The sequence below is a fragment of the Grampus griseus genome (assembly GCF_964374135.1).
Source record: "Grampus griseus genome assembly, chromosome: 5".
Lineage (NCBI taxonomy): Eukaryota > Metazoa > Chordata > Mammalia > Artiodactyla > Delphinidae > Grampus > Grampus griseus.
In genome coordinates, this window is record NC_138998.1 from 49,236,449 (window position 1) to 49,257,870 (window position 21,422).

Consider the following 21,422-nt stretch of genomic DNA (forward strand, 5'->3'; position numbering starts at 1 on the left):
AGCTATGACCCACAAGCATCATTATGTCAAGATCTTTACTAAGTAATTATTAGCTAAGCAAAATTCAAAAGAATTGTGTAATACTACATATCATTGAGTTTAGGACACCAATGACTGTAAGATGCATCATTACTGTGTGTATCACTAAGAAAGAAAAAATAATGACAGCTATAACTATAAGATGTTATTGAGTGTATGATGTATTACGACTTCAGAGATGTTGAAATGTGCTTCTAAGTAAATGCTCCTTTTAGAAGATTTTATAGCTGCAAATGCTTGTATGAGAAAAAAAAGCTTAAAATCGATGATCAGAGCTTCCATCTTAAGAAGACAGAATAAAAGAATAAATTAAGAAAAAGTAAGAAGGATGGGAATAATAGATAAGAATGGAACTCAATGCAATATAAAACAGAACAACAGTAGACAAAACTCAATGAAACCAAAATCTAGCTCTTTGAAAAGTTTAATAAAATTGACAAACTAGCTAGATTGAAACAGAAAAAAGGAGTTTGACTATTTTAGATTTCTTACTTAAGTGGGAAGAAATAATATCAATCCTACCCAAACTCTTCCAGGAAACAAAGGCAGGGGAAATACCATCTCATACAATGAGGCTAGCATTATCTTAATACCAAAACCAAACAAAGACAATCCAAGAAAAGAAAAAAATTAAGTACAATATTCCTTATGATCATAGAGGTAAAAATCTTTACCAAAACATCACAACTTATAAAAAGGATAACAAATCATGACAAAGTGGGGTTATTTCTAAGAATGCAAGGTTAGTTTAAAAGTTGAAAATCAATCAATGCAATTCAGCACATTAACAGAAAAAAAGAAAAAAATGGTCATTTCAATACATGCAGAAAAGTCTTGACAAAATTCAATACCCATTCAGAATAAAAACTCTCAATACATTATAAATAGGAAGGAATTTCCTCAAAGTAATAAAAGGCACCTATTAAAAAAAATCTACCTAAAGCATATAATAAAAGACTGAAAGCTTTTCTTCTAAGACTGAGAACAAGAAAGTTGTCTGTTCTCATCACTTCTATTCAACATTTTACTGATGATGCTAGCCAGTGCAATAAGGAAAAAAAAGAAAGAAAAAGAAAATAAGAAATAGAAGGCATGCAGATTATGAAGGAAAAAGGAAAACTGTCATTATTCACACATCACATGATCATCTATGGGACAAATCCTAGGGCATCTACAAAAAAGCTATTCACACTAGTAAGTGAACTAAGCAAGATTGCAGCAAATAAGATCAATATAAAAAATCAACTGCATTTCCATATGCTGGCAGTAAACAATTGGAACATGAATTTTTAAAAATACCATTTACAATAACATAAAAAAACACGAATTATTTAGTGATAAGTGCAAGACCTGTATATGGAAAGTACAAAACACTAATGAGAAAATTTAAATAAGATCTAAAAAAATGGAGGGATATACAGTGTTTATGAATTGGAAGACTCAATACTGAGAAAGAAGAAAAAATTTGACATACTGTCTAACCAGTGGTGATTTTACCATTCTTTCCCCTCTGATTTCTCAGTTGGGAGGGAGAACCTGGAAATGGGCATTGGCACTGGTAGAGAGAGCCTCAGAAGTCCTCTAGCTCAGGCTTGAGGAGGAAGAGTGGGATTTCCTGACAGTGATAGTGGTGGCAGGGAGGGACCCACAGGCATCAAAAATGAGGAAATGGAACTTTTCTCTCCAATGGAAGAGCTGTGGTTCCAAGAGGAAAATATAAATATCCATTGCTTGGCTCTGGACACAAAGTGTCATTGAAGAAAGTGTGTGGCAGAGCAGGGTAAATAAAGCCTCTTTCTAACAAGAGGACTAAAAAGGGAAGCCACAGGCAACCCATAAGGAGTGGGTATACCATGGAGAGACAGGAGCTCAGAAAAGCAATGCTATAAAGTTGTTTATGAATTTCTAGCTCACTCCTAAGCTGCCCACGCATGGGTTTGGTCCTAATATTATGCCAAAGAATTTGAAAATTGAAATAAGAAATAGACCACTGACCAAATTGGCCACTAGGTGGAGCACATGGGGGGGCAGATCTAAACAGCACTGCAAAGGCTTTGAAAACAAAATTGACATTAAAAACACACAGGTAGAAGACTGGTTGCAACATTCTGCATGAACCCAAATGGGCCAATTTCCTGCTAAAACAAAAATATCAACATTCTCTATAAGATTTAAACAAGACCCAGAGTCATAATATTCAAAACTTCCAGAATACAGTAAAAAATTACTTGGCATACAAAAAAATCAGAAAAATCTCAACTTGCAGGAAAGACATTCAACAAATGCCAATGCCAAAATGACATAAGTGTTGGAATTATTTAATGTAATTCTCTGCCAGATATTATAAAAATGTTTCAACAAGTAAGGGTGAACACTCTTAAAATGAATGGATGGTCAGAAAGTCTCAGCAAAGAAATAAAGATATAAATAAAAACCAAAGAGAAAATTTCAAACTGAAAAATACAATTACAAAAAACCAAACTCTCACTGGATAGGTTCAGTACCAGAACAGAGATGACAAAGGAAATAATCAGTGAACTTAAAGACAGATAAATAGAAATTATCCAATTTGAATAACAAAGAAAAGATTGAAAAAAATGAACAGAGCCTCAGAGACTTGTGGGACAATACTAAAAGACACAATTTATGTCATCAGAGACTCAGAAAAAGAGGAGAAAGAGGGAAATGCAGGAAAAAAGTTTGAAGAAAAAATGGCTGAAAATTTCTCAAATTTGATGAATGATATAAACCTACAGATTCAAGAAGCTCAGTGAACTCCAAACAGGATAAATTCAAATACCATAATCAAACTGCTGAAAACAAAAGGCAGGAAGAAAATGTTGAAAGCACTCAGAAGAAAAACAATGCATTATTATTATTATTATTTTTGTGGTACACGGGCCTCTCACTGTTGTGGCCTCTCCCATTGCGGAGCACAGGCTCCGGACACACAGGCTCAGCAGCCATGGCTCACGGGCCCAGCTGCTCCACTGCGTGTGGGATCTTCCTGGACCGGGGCATGAACCCGCGTCCCCTGTATCAGCAGGTGGACTCTCAACCACTGCACCACCAAGGAAGCCCAACAATGCATTATTTAAGAGGGGAACAATGATTCAAAATGACTGCGAATTTCTCATCAGAAAACATGGAGGCCAGAATGAAGTGGAGCAAATTGTAGCTAGACTGTATAAAGTTCTTCTACAGTTTAGTAATAAGAAAACAATCCAATAAAAAAAGAAAGGTAAGATTTTAATATGTTTCCAAAAAAGCTACACAAATGTCCAAAAGTCACAGGAAGATATGCTTAACATGAAAAGACCTTGCTAATGCCAATTAAAACCACAGTGAGAGACTACTACATACCCTTTGGAATGACTAACATTAGAAAAGACTAACAGTACCAAGTGCTTGCAGTGATGAGGAGGAATGAAACTCTCATACATTAGTAGTACAAGCACTTTGGAAAACAGATTGACAGTTTCTCATGTTAACCATATATTTAACTCCTAGTATTGATATAATACAGTAACTTGAATCTACTTTCTAAGACAAGGGTTAGCTAACTGTGCTCCATGAGCCAAATCTGGTCCATCGCCTGTTTTATTTAGTATGGCTTATGAGCTAAGAATGGTTGTTACATTTTTAAAGGGTTATTAAACACACACACACACACACACACACACACACACATACACACACACCCCACACACACACACAAAGAAGAATATACATCAGAGACTGTATGTATGTGACCTGAAAAGCCTAAAATATTTACTATCTGGCCATTTACAGAAAAAGTTTGCCAACCCTGTTGAAAGTCAGAGGCTTTTGAACTTTTTGGGTCATAATCCACAGGAATACATTATGAATCCACCCCAATATTTTCATCTATCTACCTACCTATCAATCAGTCTTCTACTGACTACTGAAATAAAAATTTCACAAAATAACCCTTACTGCCACTTAAGTTGCAACTTTCCGTTCTCTTATTTCCTTCCTTTTCTTATCCTATTTCATTACTTAAATAAAATTCTGAACATAACCCACTGAATTCTTTTTTTTTAATAAATTTATTTATTATTTTTGGCCGCGTTGGGTCTTTGTTGCTGAGCACTGGCTTTCTCTAGTTGCAGCGAGCGGGAGCTACTCTTTGTTGCGCTGCATGGGCTTCTAATTGTAGTGGCTTCTCTTGTTGCAGAGCACGGGCTCTAGAGCACAGGCTCAGTAGTTGTGGTGCACGGGCTTAGCTGCTCTGCGGCATGTGGGATCTTCCTGGACCAGGGCTCGAACCCATGTCCCTGCATTGGCAGGAGGATTCTTAACCACTGCGCCACCAGGGAAGCCCAATTCTTTTAATAAATAATTACTAAAGGGCTTCCCTGGTGGCGCAGTGGTTGACAGTCTGCCCGCTGATGCAGGGGACACAGGTTCGCGCCCTGGTCCGGGAAGATCCCACATGCCGCGGAGCAGCTGGGCCCGCGAGCCATGGCCACTGAGCCTGAGCGCCCGGAGCCTGTGCTCCGCAACCGGAGAGGCCACAACAGTGAGAGGCCCGCATACCACACACACACAAAAATAATAATTATAATAATAATTACTAAAGAGTCGCAACCCACCATTTGAAAAACATAACATTAAAATCAACGTAAATGTGTCTCCTACTTAGAATAGTATTAGCTTGTGAGCCAGTCCAAATGAAATGTTGAGTTTGTTTTTCACTTTAGAGCCTTTGTCTCCAGCTCAAAGGAGACCTTGTTTCTGTTCCTGTTCCTCTGATAAACTTCCCCTTTAAATATCTTTGTTTATTGTTTTTCTTCTTTTTCTCCAGTTTTACTAATCCAGTCTGTCTCTGGCCTGTTTAATGCACGGACTCAGTACAGACACTGTGGCAGACCCCACCTGTACCCTCACCACCGACGGGCCAGGCAGAGAACTAATCTAGGCAAAGACTCAACACACGTGCTCCAAACATCCCTGCTGACCAGTGGGAATAAGAATCACCATCATCCAGAGGAAAGGTGATCTAAGCCACGCTTTATACATCCATCCTAAGTTAAAGCAATGGACTGGAAGCCACATCTTGGCGCCCAGCCTCATTCTAGGACTCACTCCAGTGAACACTGGGTAGTTCACAGGTGACGTGAAGTAGCACCAAGCACAGAAAAGACATATAAGACATGTTCTCCTGGTAGATACAGATAAACAAGTGAGGAATGTTCACTAATCCTTACACAGAAACTACCTCTTTTGATACCTTCAACTTCTAGCTAGGATTTACTCTTCACCTTAATTTTCAGATAGTCTGGGCTGTTTAACGAATCATTCTCTCTTCTAACCTGACAGCCTACCTTAGAATTTACCTCTTCAGAAAATGTCTTCTGACTAAATCTACCCAAATCTGATTATTACTTTATCCAGCACCTTAAAAAAAATCCAATCTGCACTTAAAAAATGTCAGAGCTAAAAGGGATCTCGCACACCATGCGGTGCAGTCGGCTCCTGGGAGAGGCAGCTCCAGGACATGTGGGCACTAGAGCAGACACACTGGATCCAAGCCAGCACCAGCACGTACAGACTGTGTTGCTACGGGCAGTTTCCTAATCGGCCCCACTGAGCCTCACTTTTCTCATCTGTAACACAGTCCCTGGCGTTTAGTAAGAATTCAACTAATAGTAGCTACTTACTGTTAATGTTATTCAACTATGCCTTAGAAATGACCCCTTATAAAGGTGAATATGACTTGCCCCAAGTTAGTAATAGTAGGCCCCTAAGGCGGTCTGAGCAGAGACGCTCACCATTCCTCTCCTGGACCACAACGATAACTCGCTAGATGGTCTCTATAACCACTGTTCAATTCATCTTCTACACTATAACCAAAATGGTCCCTTTTAGAAAACAAATTTGACTAAAATTCCCATGCTTAAAAATGTTCACTGATTCCCAGTGTTCAAGGGACTGCACTGGAGTTCAAAGGACTCCAGTGTTCCAACAATGCAAACTCTTTAGCAGCTCATCAAGGGCCCTTCACAATTTGGCCCTAACCCGTCTTTTGAATGCTATCTCCACCCACCATCCCAAAGAATGCTATGCTTAAGCTGTTTACGACCTCTACCTTCCGCCAAAATTGCTGTGCTCTCTCACCCCTCTATGCCTTGGTCCTGGTTATCCCTCTGTCAAAAACATTCACTGTCTTAAACTGAACAGCTCCATCACCCAGGACTCAGGCCAGCGTTCTGTCCGTTGAAGCTTCCACAGCTCCTGCAGGCTCAGTCACTGCCCTAATCCATTGTTCTACACATGACTTCCTGACTCTCTACTGTTGCAGGGTAGGGGCTGCTTGTCTTTCATCTTTCTGTACACGTGGCCTTGTTCAGTACCCGTCATAGAGGCTGCTCACTAAATAGCTCTGGAATGAATGAGTGAATAAATTAACAAATGAAAAGATGGATGGTTAAATGAATTAACAAATAAAGAAACTAAGAGCGTCTAGGTCCCAGGTTGCTTCTCATTTCACTAAATCTGCCTTTGCTTGCATACTAATTGTTTTAGAAACAGATTAACACAGTTTTCACTCATGTATATGATGTCTCTTGAATTAGGTTGGAAACTTCTAAAGGTCATGTGCACCTTCTCACTATGCTTTTCACTCTCTCAGACCCAGATACATCAGGGTTTGATAGTTTCTGAATGCTCTCTTTTGCAACATACTTGCACAACAAGTATTTTCTTCCTTGTTATGAGGGAAGTTCCTGCAAAGGTTTTATTTCAAGGAGTGCTGTAATAAGATGTTATCCTAGTGCAGTCACGAAAAAGGAATAACCTCCTGATTTATTTTCTTGCTGACAGCAGAAGAAAAAACATTCAAGGTTCCATCTCTTTAGATGTTTAAATGAGTCTGTATTTTAGTGTTCAGAACCTTCAAAATATATATTATTTGCTTGTGTAAAACATGAAAATATGGGCTCAGTGGAAATGCTATTTTCAGTCTCTTTCATGTCCCTGTCAAACTTTCAGAAATACTTTTTAAAGGGACATACCTACTACATTAAGCTTGAATCTACTCTCATACGTGTTTAGAAAGTATTCAACCAAAGAGGTAGCTTCTAAGTATGAAACTTTCTTTTATTCCTGGTAACTGACAGAAGAGACAAAATTTGGCAAGAATATAAAGGGCAAGATTAAGGTCCTCCATAAACATGAGAATAAGCAGGTTCTCAGACATGCTGACTATCACACACCCTATCTATTGAATCTAGATCAATCATTCTCAACCAAGAGGGACTGTGCCCTGCCAGGGGACATGTGATGACAGCTGAAGACATTTTGGTTATCACAACTGGGAGCTTGCTACTGGCATCTAGTGGATAAAAGCCAGGGATACTGATGGTTCTAAACATCCCACAACGCACAGAACAACACCCCCATAATAAAGAATTATCTGGCCCCAAAGGTCAATAGTGCCAATTGGGAAAGCATACCCTAGAATTACAGATTTCCTCATCACTGAGGCAAAACAGTAGAAGAAGATGCGTTCACATTCCTAATTACTCTCCCCTCCCTGAAAAACCTAGAATTAGGAGGAAATGAATTATGAAGGTATTTTCATAGTTCAGTACAAGAGAGCATTTGGAAGGAAACAGGATAGGGAAAAACAGGGGGCATTTCAAGCAACTAAGTTCTTAGAAGAAAAACATATTTAAGACATTTTCATTTCCATTGTAGCAAATGTTAGCATCTGCAATGGGTTTTAACTATCCAGGCAGATGGATAATTGGAACTAAAGTCAGACTACAAAGCCTACACCCACTCCAGGAGGAAAATTTCCCAAGAGCTAAATGAGTTTTAGGTACAAGACTTTCAGTGGCTTTAATAAACATAATAACTCTCATGGATGATTTTAAAGGGGATTAGAAAGTTGAAACATGATGCATCTCCAAAAAAGCTAACCATTACAATGGATATTTTAATAGAATAGGCAAATGGGAATATTCTAATTTCAAAGGGACAATTCAGAGGAAGCATATTCATTGGACCTCATGACAGACATAACCAGATGAGGAAAGATACCCAGGGAAGATTATTTTCCATTACCTCTACACCTATATTTGCATTGCAAAATAATCTTTACTAAAATGAATACGGGTTATCTGCTTCCAAATGGAAAGACAAAAACAAAACTGTTCAAACGAAATATTTTAAGAATATATATGGGTGCCAGGTTTTTTGAAAAGACCTTTTAGTGGAGGCTACTACAATTAATTAGTTGAGACTTTGGCCAAACCACCTGTGAGTACTGCTGTCTTTCCTAATGTACAATTCTACAACAGCACAACACTGTTCTATATTCCTAAACATAGAGACCTCCAAACAAACTCCCCAGGGACAAATACTAACCACCAATCTGTGATAAAAATCTCTTCTTTGGCCTCTTCCATTGCATTTGCCACATCTTCAAAATATCCTTTGGCATTAACATACCTGAAAGACAAGTTTTCTGTTTCATTTTTTGAACAAAACAAACAAACAAAAAGGAATCTATCGTATGGCAAAAGAGAAGATGGAAGCCACTGCCTAGAGTTTCTACAAAACCACCAGTTTACTTTGTATAACTGGAAACAAGGATTGAAAACACCTTCTGTCTGCTATGTAGGAAGTACAGTAAGTAGACAGAAGTAGGCAATCTGATTCTTTTCTGCTGAGAGAATAACGCATTGATTGGTCTTATCATCGTATGGGGTCAGATGAATTCTCCCATCCTGTCGAACTCACACATGGTTGTTCTTCTGAGACTGAAAGCAGACCAGCTTCTAATCCATGGGTAGAAAAGCATGCTAAGCAGGATTTCATTTAAAAGAATTACCTGGCAAGTAAATTCTCTTTCTTAAATTATGGCTAATGACTTAAATAAACTTTCCATTTGCATCATTAAGAAAATGTATGAAATTAACTTTGTAAATCAAACTTCAAAATCTAAAGCTAGTTATCTAAAGCTCTCTGTAAAAAATCATAAAAGCAAAAAGTGGAAAACTAAGTGCTGCTCAGGTAGTCCTATAAAGAAAGTCCCTTGTTAAGTATAGTGCATAATATCTTTTCACAGCTTCAAAAATTGATTCCAGGTGAATTTAGACCCCTACAATATTAAATGCTATGACTACTGTGATAGTCTTAGAGCAAAAAGATCTTACCATTTAGCTAAAGTGTTCTCTTGGATAGCAGCATAAGACCCAAATCGATGATCTTTGAGAAAGTTGGGGCCATGTTTATGGATGAATTCTTCTATAGCCCCTCCCCACCACCGAGCATGTCTATAGCTGTTGCATTTTAAAATCAGTGTCCTTCAAAGAAAACCAAAATGTGGAAAAGAATGGTCACTCTGTGTTCTGTCTCTTTAAACAATTTAAGAATTAAACATGTCCCATTTTGTTTTGTTACTGCAGCAAACATAAGTGGAAAATTTTAGGCAAAGAGCACCTTACCTATATCAGAAAAGTAGATTTTAAAACGTTTTTGGCAGGATTTAAAACTATATTCAACGTAGTGAAAACAAACCTTCAGGTTACTTATTCCCTCATTCACTTATGCAAACTTGTGTAAAGGCACTTATTACAGGCCTTGAGCTCGCTGTGCTAGACTGTGAGGTGGACAACGGAAAAGACATAAGGTGAGGTCCTACATCGAAGTGTTAGAGAGTTGTTGGCTCCTGTAGAGGACATTTCCCTTGGGACTGCCTGGTGTCCATTCCCTCAGCCTCCCTTCCCTACTCTGCATCCACCAAAGCCAACAAAATGGCATCTTCCAGCCCCTGATCTCAAAGATTGGTTCAGGGATGAGGACATTAGCCAATTCCACCCAACAAGTGAGAATAAATGCAAAGACTTGCTCAGAAATGCCAAGAAGAGATTCTTTCCCTTCCACTGAACTTGGTTTGAGTGTAAGAGGCAGCCATCTTGCTACCACCAGGGGACCAGCCTGAGGATGGTGCAGATCCCAGGAGACAGAGCTGAGAAAGGCCAGGAAAACGCATCTCAGGGACATAGTTGGAAGCTTGGAATCAGCCATGGTTAACGTGGCTTATTAGTTACTTCTGATGTAACCCAGAATGCACTGGATTTTTCTACTGCCAATGACTAAACTATCCTAAATGGTTACAGATTTATAAGTGCTGAAAAAAAATTCAGAGTAGGAGATCATAAGGAGTTATTACATGACAAATGTCAGAAATGGTGATTACCACCAAGAGGTGGAAATAAGTTATCCAAATTTGAAGTTCAGAGAAAACAAGGTGCTGGAGCCAGCGGTCTCTCTGCCATTTAGGGAGAAACTCACCTCAGTATAAAAGCCCTGTGAGTGAGGAGGGAGAGTTTGCCTTTGGGGGGAAATGCAATGATCCTGATGAGAAGCAGGGGAGGGGCTATATTCACAGACCCCAAAATAATTATTTATAAAGATTAGGGATGTCCAAACATCCTAACATTGATGCTTGGCTTTTGTCTGGGGGGTGGCGAGGGGCGAGGTGAGACGTGGTGGTGCTGGGAGCAGTGAGGCATTCTCCATCGGCCGCCGCAGGGCCGACACAGGACTCTGCGGGCAGGTCAGGAGGCCATGGAAAGTGCCTGGGCTTGAGCCAACATGCTAGTACTACTCCAACTGAGTTGAAATGCCTCTGAAAACCAGTTATGAGAAACAGATATTGTAGAAGAGATAATGACAAACAGCGGTCTTATCACAGGATGTGAGTCAGAGTTAAGAAAAAAAAAGAAACATTTCAAACATGGAGATAGGAAGAAGAAAGGTGAAGAGGAATTTAAAAATGTGTGAGAAGGGATGGTGAAGAGAACCGTCTTCACAGAACTGAAAGGCTGTATTAGGGAGGGGTTGCTAATAAAGGCAGAGAGATAGAAGGCCTCAGATTGTAAATGGAGGAACTTAGGCTTGTTTGATACAATGAGGAGGACCACTTACACCAGGGAGGAAGCAGATGAAACCTGGATCTGTATGGATTCATTTGGCAAGGGTGTGCAAGTGAGTGAGGATGGGAGATGGAGGTAAGATGGCCAGTAAGTAACTGTTATAGCGACCAATGAGAATTGTGGCCTGATATCTATGGTCCCCCAGAAAACAGGGAAGTACAGTACCAGGAGAGAGGTGGGGTTTTTTTTGTTTGATTGATTGTTTGTTTGTTGGCCGTGCCACGCGGCTTGTGGGATTTCAGTTCCCTGACCAGGTATTGAACCTTGGCCCTGGGCAGTGAGAGCTGAGAGCACAGAGTCCTCACCCCTGGACCACCAGGGATTCCCAGGAGGGAGGTTTATTGGCAGCACCACTACATTTCCAATAACCAATCCTGAACCTTCTATTGTCAGAGATCAGGAAGTTCAGCACTTATTTTCACACACACAAACACACATGCAAACATATTACTGAGTAGCATATTTATATAATATATATATATATTTAATGTCAGTGTGTATAAAGAGAGAAATGTATAAGTATTTATATACATGAGGCTGAACTTCATAGAGACAGATGTATATATAAAGACACGTATATTGTATAACTACAGTCTTCCAGAAACAAACATTTATCAACACACACACACACACACTCGCTAATAAAATCTATAGTAAATGTACAGTTGAGTATCCTTCAAGGTATCTTTCTTAAAATCTGTATGTAAACAGAATTTTTCTAATCAAATCACTTTTTACATGTTTTGTTAATAAAAGGATATCAATTTATAAAGTAAAATTTTACTTTTTAAAAATATGAATTATTACTCCTTATCTGTTTGGTAAATTGGTATTATTGGGTAGTCAATTTTGTTAAAATAGGCATATATTTTATTAAAACAGGCACATAGCAACACATGGGATCCTTTATTCTGACTCGTGTACATATGTAATTCACATCTTAAAAATATACAAAAAGAAAAGTAGTTTCATCACTTTTGATTGAGAATGAGTTCTAAATAACAATTTTCTAACATCTAAATTATTTTACCATCTTCTTCACTTAAGGTTGGGAGAAAAACTCTGCTTTTAGAGAAATCTTTTAAAAATATTTCCAATTTGTACCTTGAAAGATTATCAATTCGGAGTCCATATTTTGTCTCCGTCTCCTTCTTTCCCACCTTAACTCTGAATTCTTTATCTACCAGCAGTACGAAGGCAATAGCACCACTGTCTGGTTTCATATATAGTAAAAAGGAATCTTTTACTATCAACCACCTGTAAGAAGGAAATAAGTATTTTTAAAGTTGTACTGAAATACTGAAACAAAAAGAACAAATTATTATGACACATCTGAAGTAAACACTCTAGCAGACAGTAAACATAATTTTATTTTTTACACAAGGGATCTATTTTTTAAAAAATATGAAAACACTATAAAACAAGAAACAATAAAAAATCTTCCTAGTGTGATTTTTGAGAAGTATTGGCACCAAGCAATTCAAAATAATTCATTAGCTCTTTAAACACTAATGGCAAATCCTGGAAGAATGCCCCTGATATGGGCAGGCAGCGCTAATAGGATGCAAAGCAGGCGCCATAGTTGTTCGAAAAGTGTAATGGGTTGGTGTTTGCTAAAATAAACCACCATAAAAGAGGCCAATGAGGGGCTTCCCTGGTGGCGCAGTGGTTGAGAGTCCGCCTGCCGATGCAGGGGACACGGGTTCGTGCCCCGGTCCGGGAGGATCCCACATGCCATGGAGCGGCTGGGCCCGTGAGCCGTGGCCGCTGAGCCTGCGCGTCCGGAGGCTGTGCTCCGCAACGGGAGAGGCCACAACAGTGAGAGGCCCGCGTACCGCAAAAAAAAAAAAAAAAAAAAAAAAGAGGCCAATGAGTCTGAGTAAGTAAAACCCCCCTTTCAAGAAAATCCAGTAAGCATCCAAAAATCTACATATTGTTGTTCATTTCAAATTATTGGTGGCTTTAAGGACCATTAATAAATGATGCTCAGTGGAACATGGTCTCTCAAAAGTATATGGGCATTCAATCCAATATCTATATGAGAGCCTCGTGATGCAAAAGTACAGTGATAAACTGGGAGTTCGGGCAGAGGTAGAAACAACACAAAGATAAATCAGACATGTTCTCAAAGGAGCTTATTAGGCTAGTGGGGCACGATGACAATTCTAGGCTGAATGGATAGGTACTAGAGGAAAAAAGCAAAAAGTGATGTGTGTAAGGAGGGGGGAGTCCTTAGTTCTCACTAAGAGAATGAGCTAGTGGCATTCTCCCAAAGAGCTGGTGTCTGAGGGAGGCCAGGAAGAAGCCCATCACGTAGAGCCCAAAGGGTTCAAGGTATACATCCCGTATGGAGGGAAGTTAGCAAAGGCTCTAACGTGTGGGAATGCTGCCTGTATTGGAAGAAAGTCTGGAAGAGGCCGGGGTTTCAGGAGGTGTAGTATGAGAAAATGGACAGTGAAGTTAGGTGGGGTGGGCGTGGGGAACAGGCAAAGGCCACACTGAGGAGGGTCTGAAGGCCATGTGAAGGAGGATGACTTTACATCATGGAACCAGTTTTTTCTAAACTTGCCTGATCATCAGAATCTCTTGAGATGCTCGTTAAAAAAACAGTAGATTCCTAGGCCCTACCACAGATCCATTAAAAAGGCCGGACAATCTGTGTTTCTAAAACAACACCCAGATGCCTTTTAAATAAAGGAATCCTCCTGCCCTGGCAAGGCAATGGGACAATAAATCATGGGAACTATATTTTAGAAAGAAAGGTCTGAAGGATAAAGAAGGACGTCCTGTAGCAGGTTAGCAAGCTGCTGTAGTAATAGAGAACAGTGCTTCTCACCACTTCACTGTGAATATGCATCACCAGGGGATCCTGTTAAAATGCAGATTCTGATTCGGTAGGCCTGGGGCGGCGCCTGAGATTCTGCATTCTAACAAGACTCGAAGGGGATGCTGAGGTTAGGACCTCACCCTGCATAGTCAGGACGCAGATGATAGGCGTGACACTGACAGTGGCAAGAGCGAGAGAGAAAGGGTGGGATTGATTTGAAGTGAAAACAAATGGCAACTTTGTCAAGCTGCATGTAACATCATATTCACCTGAGACTGTATAGTGATCAAATGAATCGGTCGATAACTAAATAAAGTAACAATGGGAGTATTATATCACACACTAGGCAACGTAAAGCACATTATGAAATAGGTAAGGCCAGAACACCTGAACATAAATTGACTAATACTGTAAACGTAACATGTGAACTCAGCATTTAAAAGAAATGTATAACAAATCATTACTGAAATTGCTAACCACATTACATTTTAGTGGCTCTCTAATTTGGGATTTAATGTAGACAAATCTACATTGATTTCCACGTGGTTTCATTTAATTCATTTGTTTTTTAATATATAGGCTGTCTCCTTTCCAATAAAAGGGCGTGGGATGGATTTAGGATAACATAATAAAGGACATACATGTGCTATGGTTAATAAAAAGGAAAAATATCAATGTCACAGAAAGCAAATACCTAACCACAACACTAATATAATTATGGTGATGGCATGCCAATGTGGGTTTGAGCTTCCTGGTTTTTCCGTCTTTTTTTTTCTTTTTTTGTAAATTTATTTATTTATTTTTGGCTGCGTTGGGTCTTTGTTGCTGCGCGCGGGCTTTCTCTTGTCATGGCGAGCAGGGGTCATTCTTCGTTGCGGTGCGTGGGCTTCTCATTGCGGTGGCTTCTCTTGTTGCAGAGCATGGGCTCTAGGTGCGCGGGCTTCAGTAGTTGTGGCTCGCGGGCTCTAGAGCGCAGGCTCAGTAGTTGTGGTGCACGGGCTTAGTTGCTCCGCGGCATGTGGGATCTTCCCGAACTAGGGCTCAAACCCATGTCCCTGCACTGGCAGGCGGATTCTTAACCATTGAGCCACCAGGGAAGTCCCTTCCTGGTTTTTCTTATCAAATGAATAAATTAAGGACATAAGGAGGTCGCCCACCATAAAACTAAATTCCAAAGGAAGTTTCTCACTTGGAACCTAATAAGCCAATTGAACAATATTAATGGATAACATTCTCAATAATTTTCAGCAAATGCAGAAATTTATGTTTTATAAGAATTCTCATAACTCTGCTCAATATAAATGCCAAGGCCATGATATCACATGGTAACTAGGGCATTCTGATGGGGCTGAGTTATGAGTCCAGACATGTAGCTGCCTGTTGATAAAGAGATGGTCAAGGTTAAAAGAGAGTAGATGGATCACATATCTGGTAAAGGTCCTTCTTTAGCTACAGTCCCTTGTCCCAGCTTGACTTTCAATGCAAGCTAGAGAGCAGACAGCAGGGCACAGGCCCAGAGCTCCAGTGTGCTATATTGCTGACGGGGAAGGAGCCACAGGCTTTGAAAACCACAGCTGGCAGGTTTGTCACACTGAGAAAGAAAGCCCAAGATGTGGAGCCTGGAAATACAGAACAGTTTAGTAGTGACTGCTGGAGTTTGAAAGTTGAAGGCCAAAGATACTGGTTTCCGTTTGGACAATGATGAGTTGTTCTCTACAACAGTCATTAGATATAAGGTGAACGGATGCGTGGCCTTTATTTAAAGCTCTTCTTAATTATGCCATTCGTTAAACCTCTTCTGGTTTCTCCCCTTTCTCTCTTTTGTCAACAGATGTTTTTCTTTAACAGGAGAATATGCATCAAGAAAGGAATCCAACAAGCAGCCTTCAGGGGGTCAGTCCCTGCTGCTCAGGGACTAAGCGTCTGCCTTGAAGTCAGCCTCCCTGGGCTCCAGTTCCGGTTTTGCCACTTGTGCACTTCTGTGAACTTGGGTAACTGAGCCTGAGGTCTAAATCCATAAAATGAGGATAACAATAATGCCCAGCTCGTAAGTGTTTGTGAGGAATCACTGAGATGATTCATGGACGTTGCTTAACACGATGCCTGGCACCAATATACGTGAGCTTTTATGAGTACTCTTGTTCTAAACAAGGTGAGATTACGGTCTGTTCTAACAAGATGTGACCGCCTGTGCTACTACTTGCCGTGTCATTAAGATAGAGAGAGACCCACATGAGCCAGACATCACCTTCTCAGCCTCGTCTCCTCCCCTTCACTCCCACCACGGTGGTCGCACTGGTCCTGAGACTTGCTAAACTTGTTCTTTGGGCTTCCACGTTTGCTATTCCTCACCCAGAAATTATTTCTTCCAGATCCTCCCATGGGCAGTCCCTTCCTATCTATCAACCTTTGGTTTAAACATTCCTCCACAGGGAGGCTTTCCTGGGCTCCCATCCCACCCACTACTCCATCCTGTTTAGCTTCTTCATAGCACTTATCACCATCTGGAACTATTTATGTCTGCTTGTTTATTGTCTCTCCTCCACTAGAAAATGAGAGCCTTGAGAGCAGGGAATGTGTGTCTCGTCCACTGGTATCTTCCCAGGGCCGAGAGCAAGTCTTCAGGCAAAGCAATCCTTTTGCCTAAATAATGGCTGTACAAATGGGCCCCAGAGAGTAAATGAAATCATTTAGACACTGTCACTGTCTAAAAATTGTAATTCTTGGTATAGTTCACAGTTCAGTAAAGTAAATGCTAAATGTGTTAAAAACTCTCTCTTTCTTTTAAGACATTATTTGAGATAAGAAACATCATCTAGTCCATCAATAGGATGTGCTGTTTAAGTAGATGTTTTAAATTGTGGGAAGAAATGTTTGCTGTGTTTGTCATTTTTTTTTTCTTTCTACTTGTGCCTGAGACAAGGTCATTATGAAACTTGACTGAAAGTTTGATTGCCTTGTTTGCCTTATGGCAATCTGTCAATATAGAATATATAAAGCAATCAGAATGGTTTTTTATGGATACGAAAATAACAAAAAGAGTTATGACCGAGTGTTGCCCTTAAAAGTAAACTCCCGTTTAGACACCAATAGCCTTCTAGTGTGGGAAATTTTCGAAACAAATTTTGTCAGCTATATCTTATCATCTTTATTTGGTACTGACATTCTATACCCCACGAATGTGACTCAGGAAATACTTATTCATATGGAACCAAGGCTTCAAGCTTCATGGAAAGATTTATACAATTTAAAATGATGACACATTTCATTCCTGGGAGGATCATATCTTTTTAGATTGTCCTGGTTGAAGTCTGATATAATCCACACTTTAAAAGTCGGGGAGGTGTATTTCCTTTATATAACAAAGTCTTCCCCCCCATCTTTTCGGGCTGCCCCTTCTCATAGAGGTTAAACTCAAACATCAGTTCCTTGGCTCCCAGAGCTAAAGTCGCCATCTGCAGTCCTCAAGTCCCTCATTATCCCATTGCCTTCTTTTTCCTTCAAAGCTCTGATCACCACTTGCGTTGATGTCGTTCACATTGCTTGTCAGCTTCTCCACTGCCTGCGTTCCCCTCCAATAGAGCTCTGTGAGGGCAGGGACCTCGTCTTGTTCACCACTGTTCTCACAGCGGCTAGAATACAGCCTGGCAAACGTTAGGCACTCAATAAATGACAAAAGGGACCAGATCAAGGCTTCCATTTCTTTCTTTTTTTTTTTTCTTTTTTTTTTGCGTACGCGGGCCTCTCACTGTTGTGGCCTCTCCCGTTGCGGAGCACAGGCTCCGGACGCGCAGGCTCAGCGGCCATGGCTCACAGGCCCAGCCGCTCCGCGGCATGTGGGATCCTCCCGGACCGGGACACGAATCTGTGTCCCCTGCATCGGCAGGCAGACTCTCAACCACTGCGCCACCAGGGAAGCCCAGGCAGATCAATTTTTGAATCCTATGGTCCACTAGGTCTTTATGTATACAATTGGCACACTCTGCTTACAAGTCCAAGTTTGAGTAGAATGTTTAAATAGAGCTGAAACCTGGAACTTAATTTAAAATTTGCTCTGCCCTGACTTTCAAAGATTTACCACTGAACACTAGTATATAAAAACTCCCCAAATACTCAGTTTATTAAAACAAACACACAAAACTCTCAAGTCCTACCTTTTGGACCACCGGTAGCAGGCCCTTCCCTGACCACAGCAGTTCAAGCCTGGTATTCTGTGTCCACCGGATCTTTTCATTATCATACCTTCTCTGAAAGAGACATCAAGTTAACCCATCATCTTCAAGCTTCCAGCTCACATTTAGCTGATACAGCCTCACAACTTAGGACTAAATATACCGTTTCATTCTCCCGTGTCTTTCCTCCCCAGTTTTTCCTCTTTCACTGTCAAATAGCTCAATGCTATGTTTACTAGGCTGAGTACTCCAGCAGCTAATCTTTTAAAGTACTCCGGTCAGATGCAGGCCTGTTGGCACTGGGGGCAGCATAATTCTGTTACACACACTGCAGGACCGTAAGCATTCCAGCTTCTGGCTCTAAATGCTGAGCGTTCCCTCCAGTCACTGTGACAGCCTGAAAAAGACCCCACACGTTGCTAAATGCCTGCACGGGGAATGTTCAGCTGCTGTTGAGACCACTGGAGGTGCTCACACACAGATTCCAGAGATATATTTCTGCATCCCTTCACCTACAGTTCTGGTACAAAGCCATGCCAAAGAAGCAGAGCAAAGCTATTATCGATACTTTGGAAGAAAAAATATCCTGGTTTTGAAAGATGTGAAAAGAAAGAATAATAATAATGGCTAAACAAACAAAAATTAAAACAGCTGCTATCAATGCTCTTTACTACAAAAGTTAAGCTCTTTGTAATATCAGGCTCTCATATTATGAAGGAAAATAATCATTAAGTAAATTTCAATCCTGTTACTTGGCATACATTTTATACAGTATTATTTTTAGTATAAGTGATTAAAAGAAGGGATCTTGTATATTTGATTTTTAAGGCATTCTCCCACACATCATATTTGCTACCTCTGTTAAACACCCCTACTCTGGGGTTAGAGGAGGAGAGTAGAGCAGTTGACACCCTTGTTCAAAGTAGCAAGATACGCTGTTTTGTATAAATAGGTCCCTCAGTTGCTCTAACTGTTGGGAAGAAAAGCAGCTATCAGTGAAGCCAGGTGAGCTCTATCACCTTGGCAAATGTTAAAAAGTCAAGTGTTAATGCTCATCAACTTTTCACACTTCTCCTTAGAGATCCGACACTGGAACTTACATGCCCTTTGGTCCCAAATCATGGATGAAGGACAGCTGGCTTATATCAAGGAATTCTGTCTGAAAAGAGGCCAAAAATCCAAACTTTAGAAAGCAAAAAAACGAGGGGGAGAAATTTATGCATTCAGAAAGATATTATTAGGTACCTTCATGTATAAACACGTCTGGGGTACTCTACAGACGACACAGATCAATAACAATGGTATTGCCCTGAAAGAGTATATTTTAGAAGCATATATACACAATTAATACAATCAAGAAAGTGACGTGTGCTCTAAGATGAAGAGACAAATGCTCAAGAAGGTCATGGAGAGATCTGCCAATGGCAGTAGACCATGGCAGTAACAGCCTTAACAGAAAATTAAAGACAAAAAAGATACACTCCTGGCATTAGGAGGCAAAGGGGAGAACAGACATGGAAAATACTCCACATCAACCAAGTTCTATGGGAAGAACCATAACAGTTACATGGAAAAGTAGTTATAAAGTTAGAGAGTTACAGGGAGAGGGTGACCACTTCCTAGCTAATGTGACATCACAGAGGAAACGGCACTTGATCTGGGCTTGTAAATGGGATTAATAAAATGAAACATAACAAGTTTCCTTTGAAGTTTTGTATACGTGATGGAGACTCTCTAATATTAACCTTGTAAGAAAAATTACACACCTCTCAAAGCTGTCAGTACTTGTGAAGTCCAATTAAATGCTTAGTTTTCTTTCTTAGGGTTATTTGAAGAAGTCTTTGAAATTCAAAAGGATTTAAATATCTTTAAAAACCCCAAATCAAACATATCCTCACACAGGACTTTTTATAAGGATTTTGAAAAAGTCAAGGTCTTTACATTTTATTTCTTATATAAAACGTGGTAATACGGTACCACACATTTTCAAAATCTGATTTGTGGAACTGCTTTCTAATCAGAAAATATAGAAATACATAGGTTACTAGAAGTGATACCACAGACTTTAAGCCACAGAATCCAAAATGTCTCAAGATCCTAAGCCATAAGTTCTCATTTTATCTCTAAGGAGCAGAGAGAAAAATACTAGCCCTAGTTTACACTGGAAGAAACTACTACAGAGGTGTAACTAAATTATGCAAAGTCAGAGACTAGTTGAATGGAAGAATAGGAAATGAAAAGCAAACATCAGGGAAACCACTTATCTATTACCTGGATATTTTCTTATGCACATAGCTCTTATCAAATAGTTGACAACAGAAATATTCATTGAACTAATTCAGAAATGATAACTTCAGAATATCATACCAAAATTGCTAAATGTAAAGAATTTAATCTAAATAAAAAGGTACACATTAGCAATGCAGAAAATTTAAAGTTGTGTATTAAGATAAAATTTAAATTTATCCTAATGGTTTACTAAAGAGAAATCTGGAGGAAGAACTAGTCTTATTACAAAAAAAAAAAAATATTTGGCAATAAATGTTCTAATACAGATTTATGGATTTGAAAAAAAATGTGGCAAAGCCAATTTAGAAGCAATCCTAAATAATACAATTTGAAATATAATATTGTATTGTCCAAACTTCTCCATGCATCTTCAGGGATAAGAATTCCATTCTCCATTTGGGCAGGTGATTCTCAGGAATAAGAATTTAAAGATCAATTTAGCCTGACAATAGTCCACAGGGCTTATTGATCTCTGAATAATGTACTAATCAATATCTTTTTTCTTTCCAATGGAACTGGTGAAAAGCACATTTAAATGTTAGGGAAACAGGGAAGCAAAGGGTTCCCATGCCAAAGGGACAAGCAACAAACCTGAGGGGTAATAACGGACCCTAGAAATTACTAGGGGCTCGTTTTACACTTATAAAAATATAAGTTAATTATATGTAATTATATAAAAATAACTTTTACTATGTTTTTTGCAGACAGAAGTTTTAATATGTCTCACAATTATCAAAGGAGACACACAGATGCCAATCTAATTTCTCAAATATGAGACAGAGGCCTGCAAATCTAGTCTCTGGGACAAATTATAATTAGTGTGAGAGGAAAATAACGTTAGAAAATTAAGACAGATCAAATTGTATCCCATGCTTGAAGTATTTCGGAGAATTCCGCTGTTAGGGAGAATAATCTAAGTAGCCACCAAAAAAGAGGGATTCCCTGGCAGTACAGTGGTTAGGACTCAGTGCTTTCACTGCCGTGGCCCCGGGTTCAATCCCTGGTCAGGGAACTAAGATCCTGCAAGCTGCACAGTGCAGCAAAAAATAAAATAAAATAAAAAATAAGAAGGAACATATATATTCAGTCAGTTTAAACCAGGTTTTCCCTTCCAAAGGAAATGTT

At 39.6% G+C, this 21,422-nt stretch overlaps 1 protein-coding gene across 2 annotated transcripts in view; it reads right to left on the reverse strand.

Moving 5' to 3' along the window:
• Positions 1 to 21,422, reverse strand: part of PLD1 (phospholipase D1) — a gene marked incomplete at its 5' end in the record, with an annotated part of 113,912 nt that overhangs the window by 84,118 nt on the left and 8,372 nt on the right. For both annotated transcript variants that reach the window (XM_082654763.1, XM_082654762.1), the window contains 5 exons: positions 8,434 to 8,517; positions 9,225 to 9,374; positions 12,114 to 12,266; positions 17,991 to 18,083; positions 19,109 to 19,167. In XM_082654763.1, coding sequence (XP_082510889.1) covers positions 8,434 to 8,517; positions 9,225 to 9,374; positions 12,114 to 12,266; positions 17,991 to 18,083; positions 19,109 to 19,167 — 539 coding nt within the window. The remainder of the gene's footprint in view (positions 1 to 8,433; positions 8,518 to 9,224; positions 9,375 to 12,113; positions 12,267 to 17,990; positions 18,084 to 19,108; positions 19,168 to 21,422) is intronic.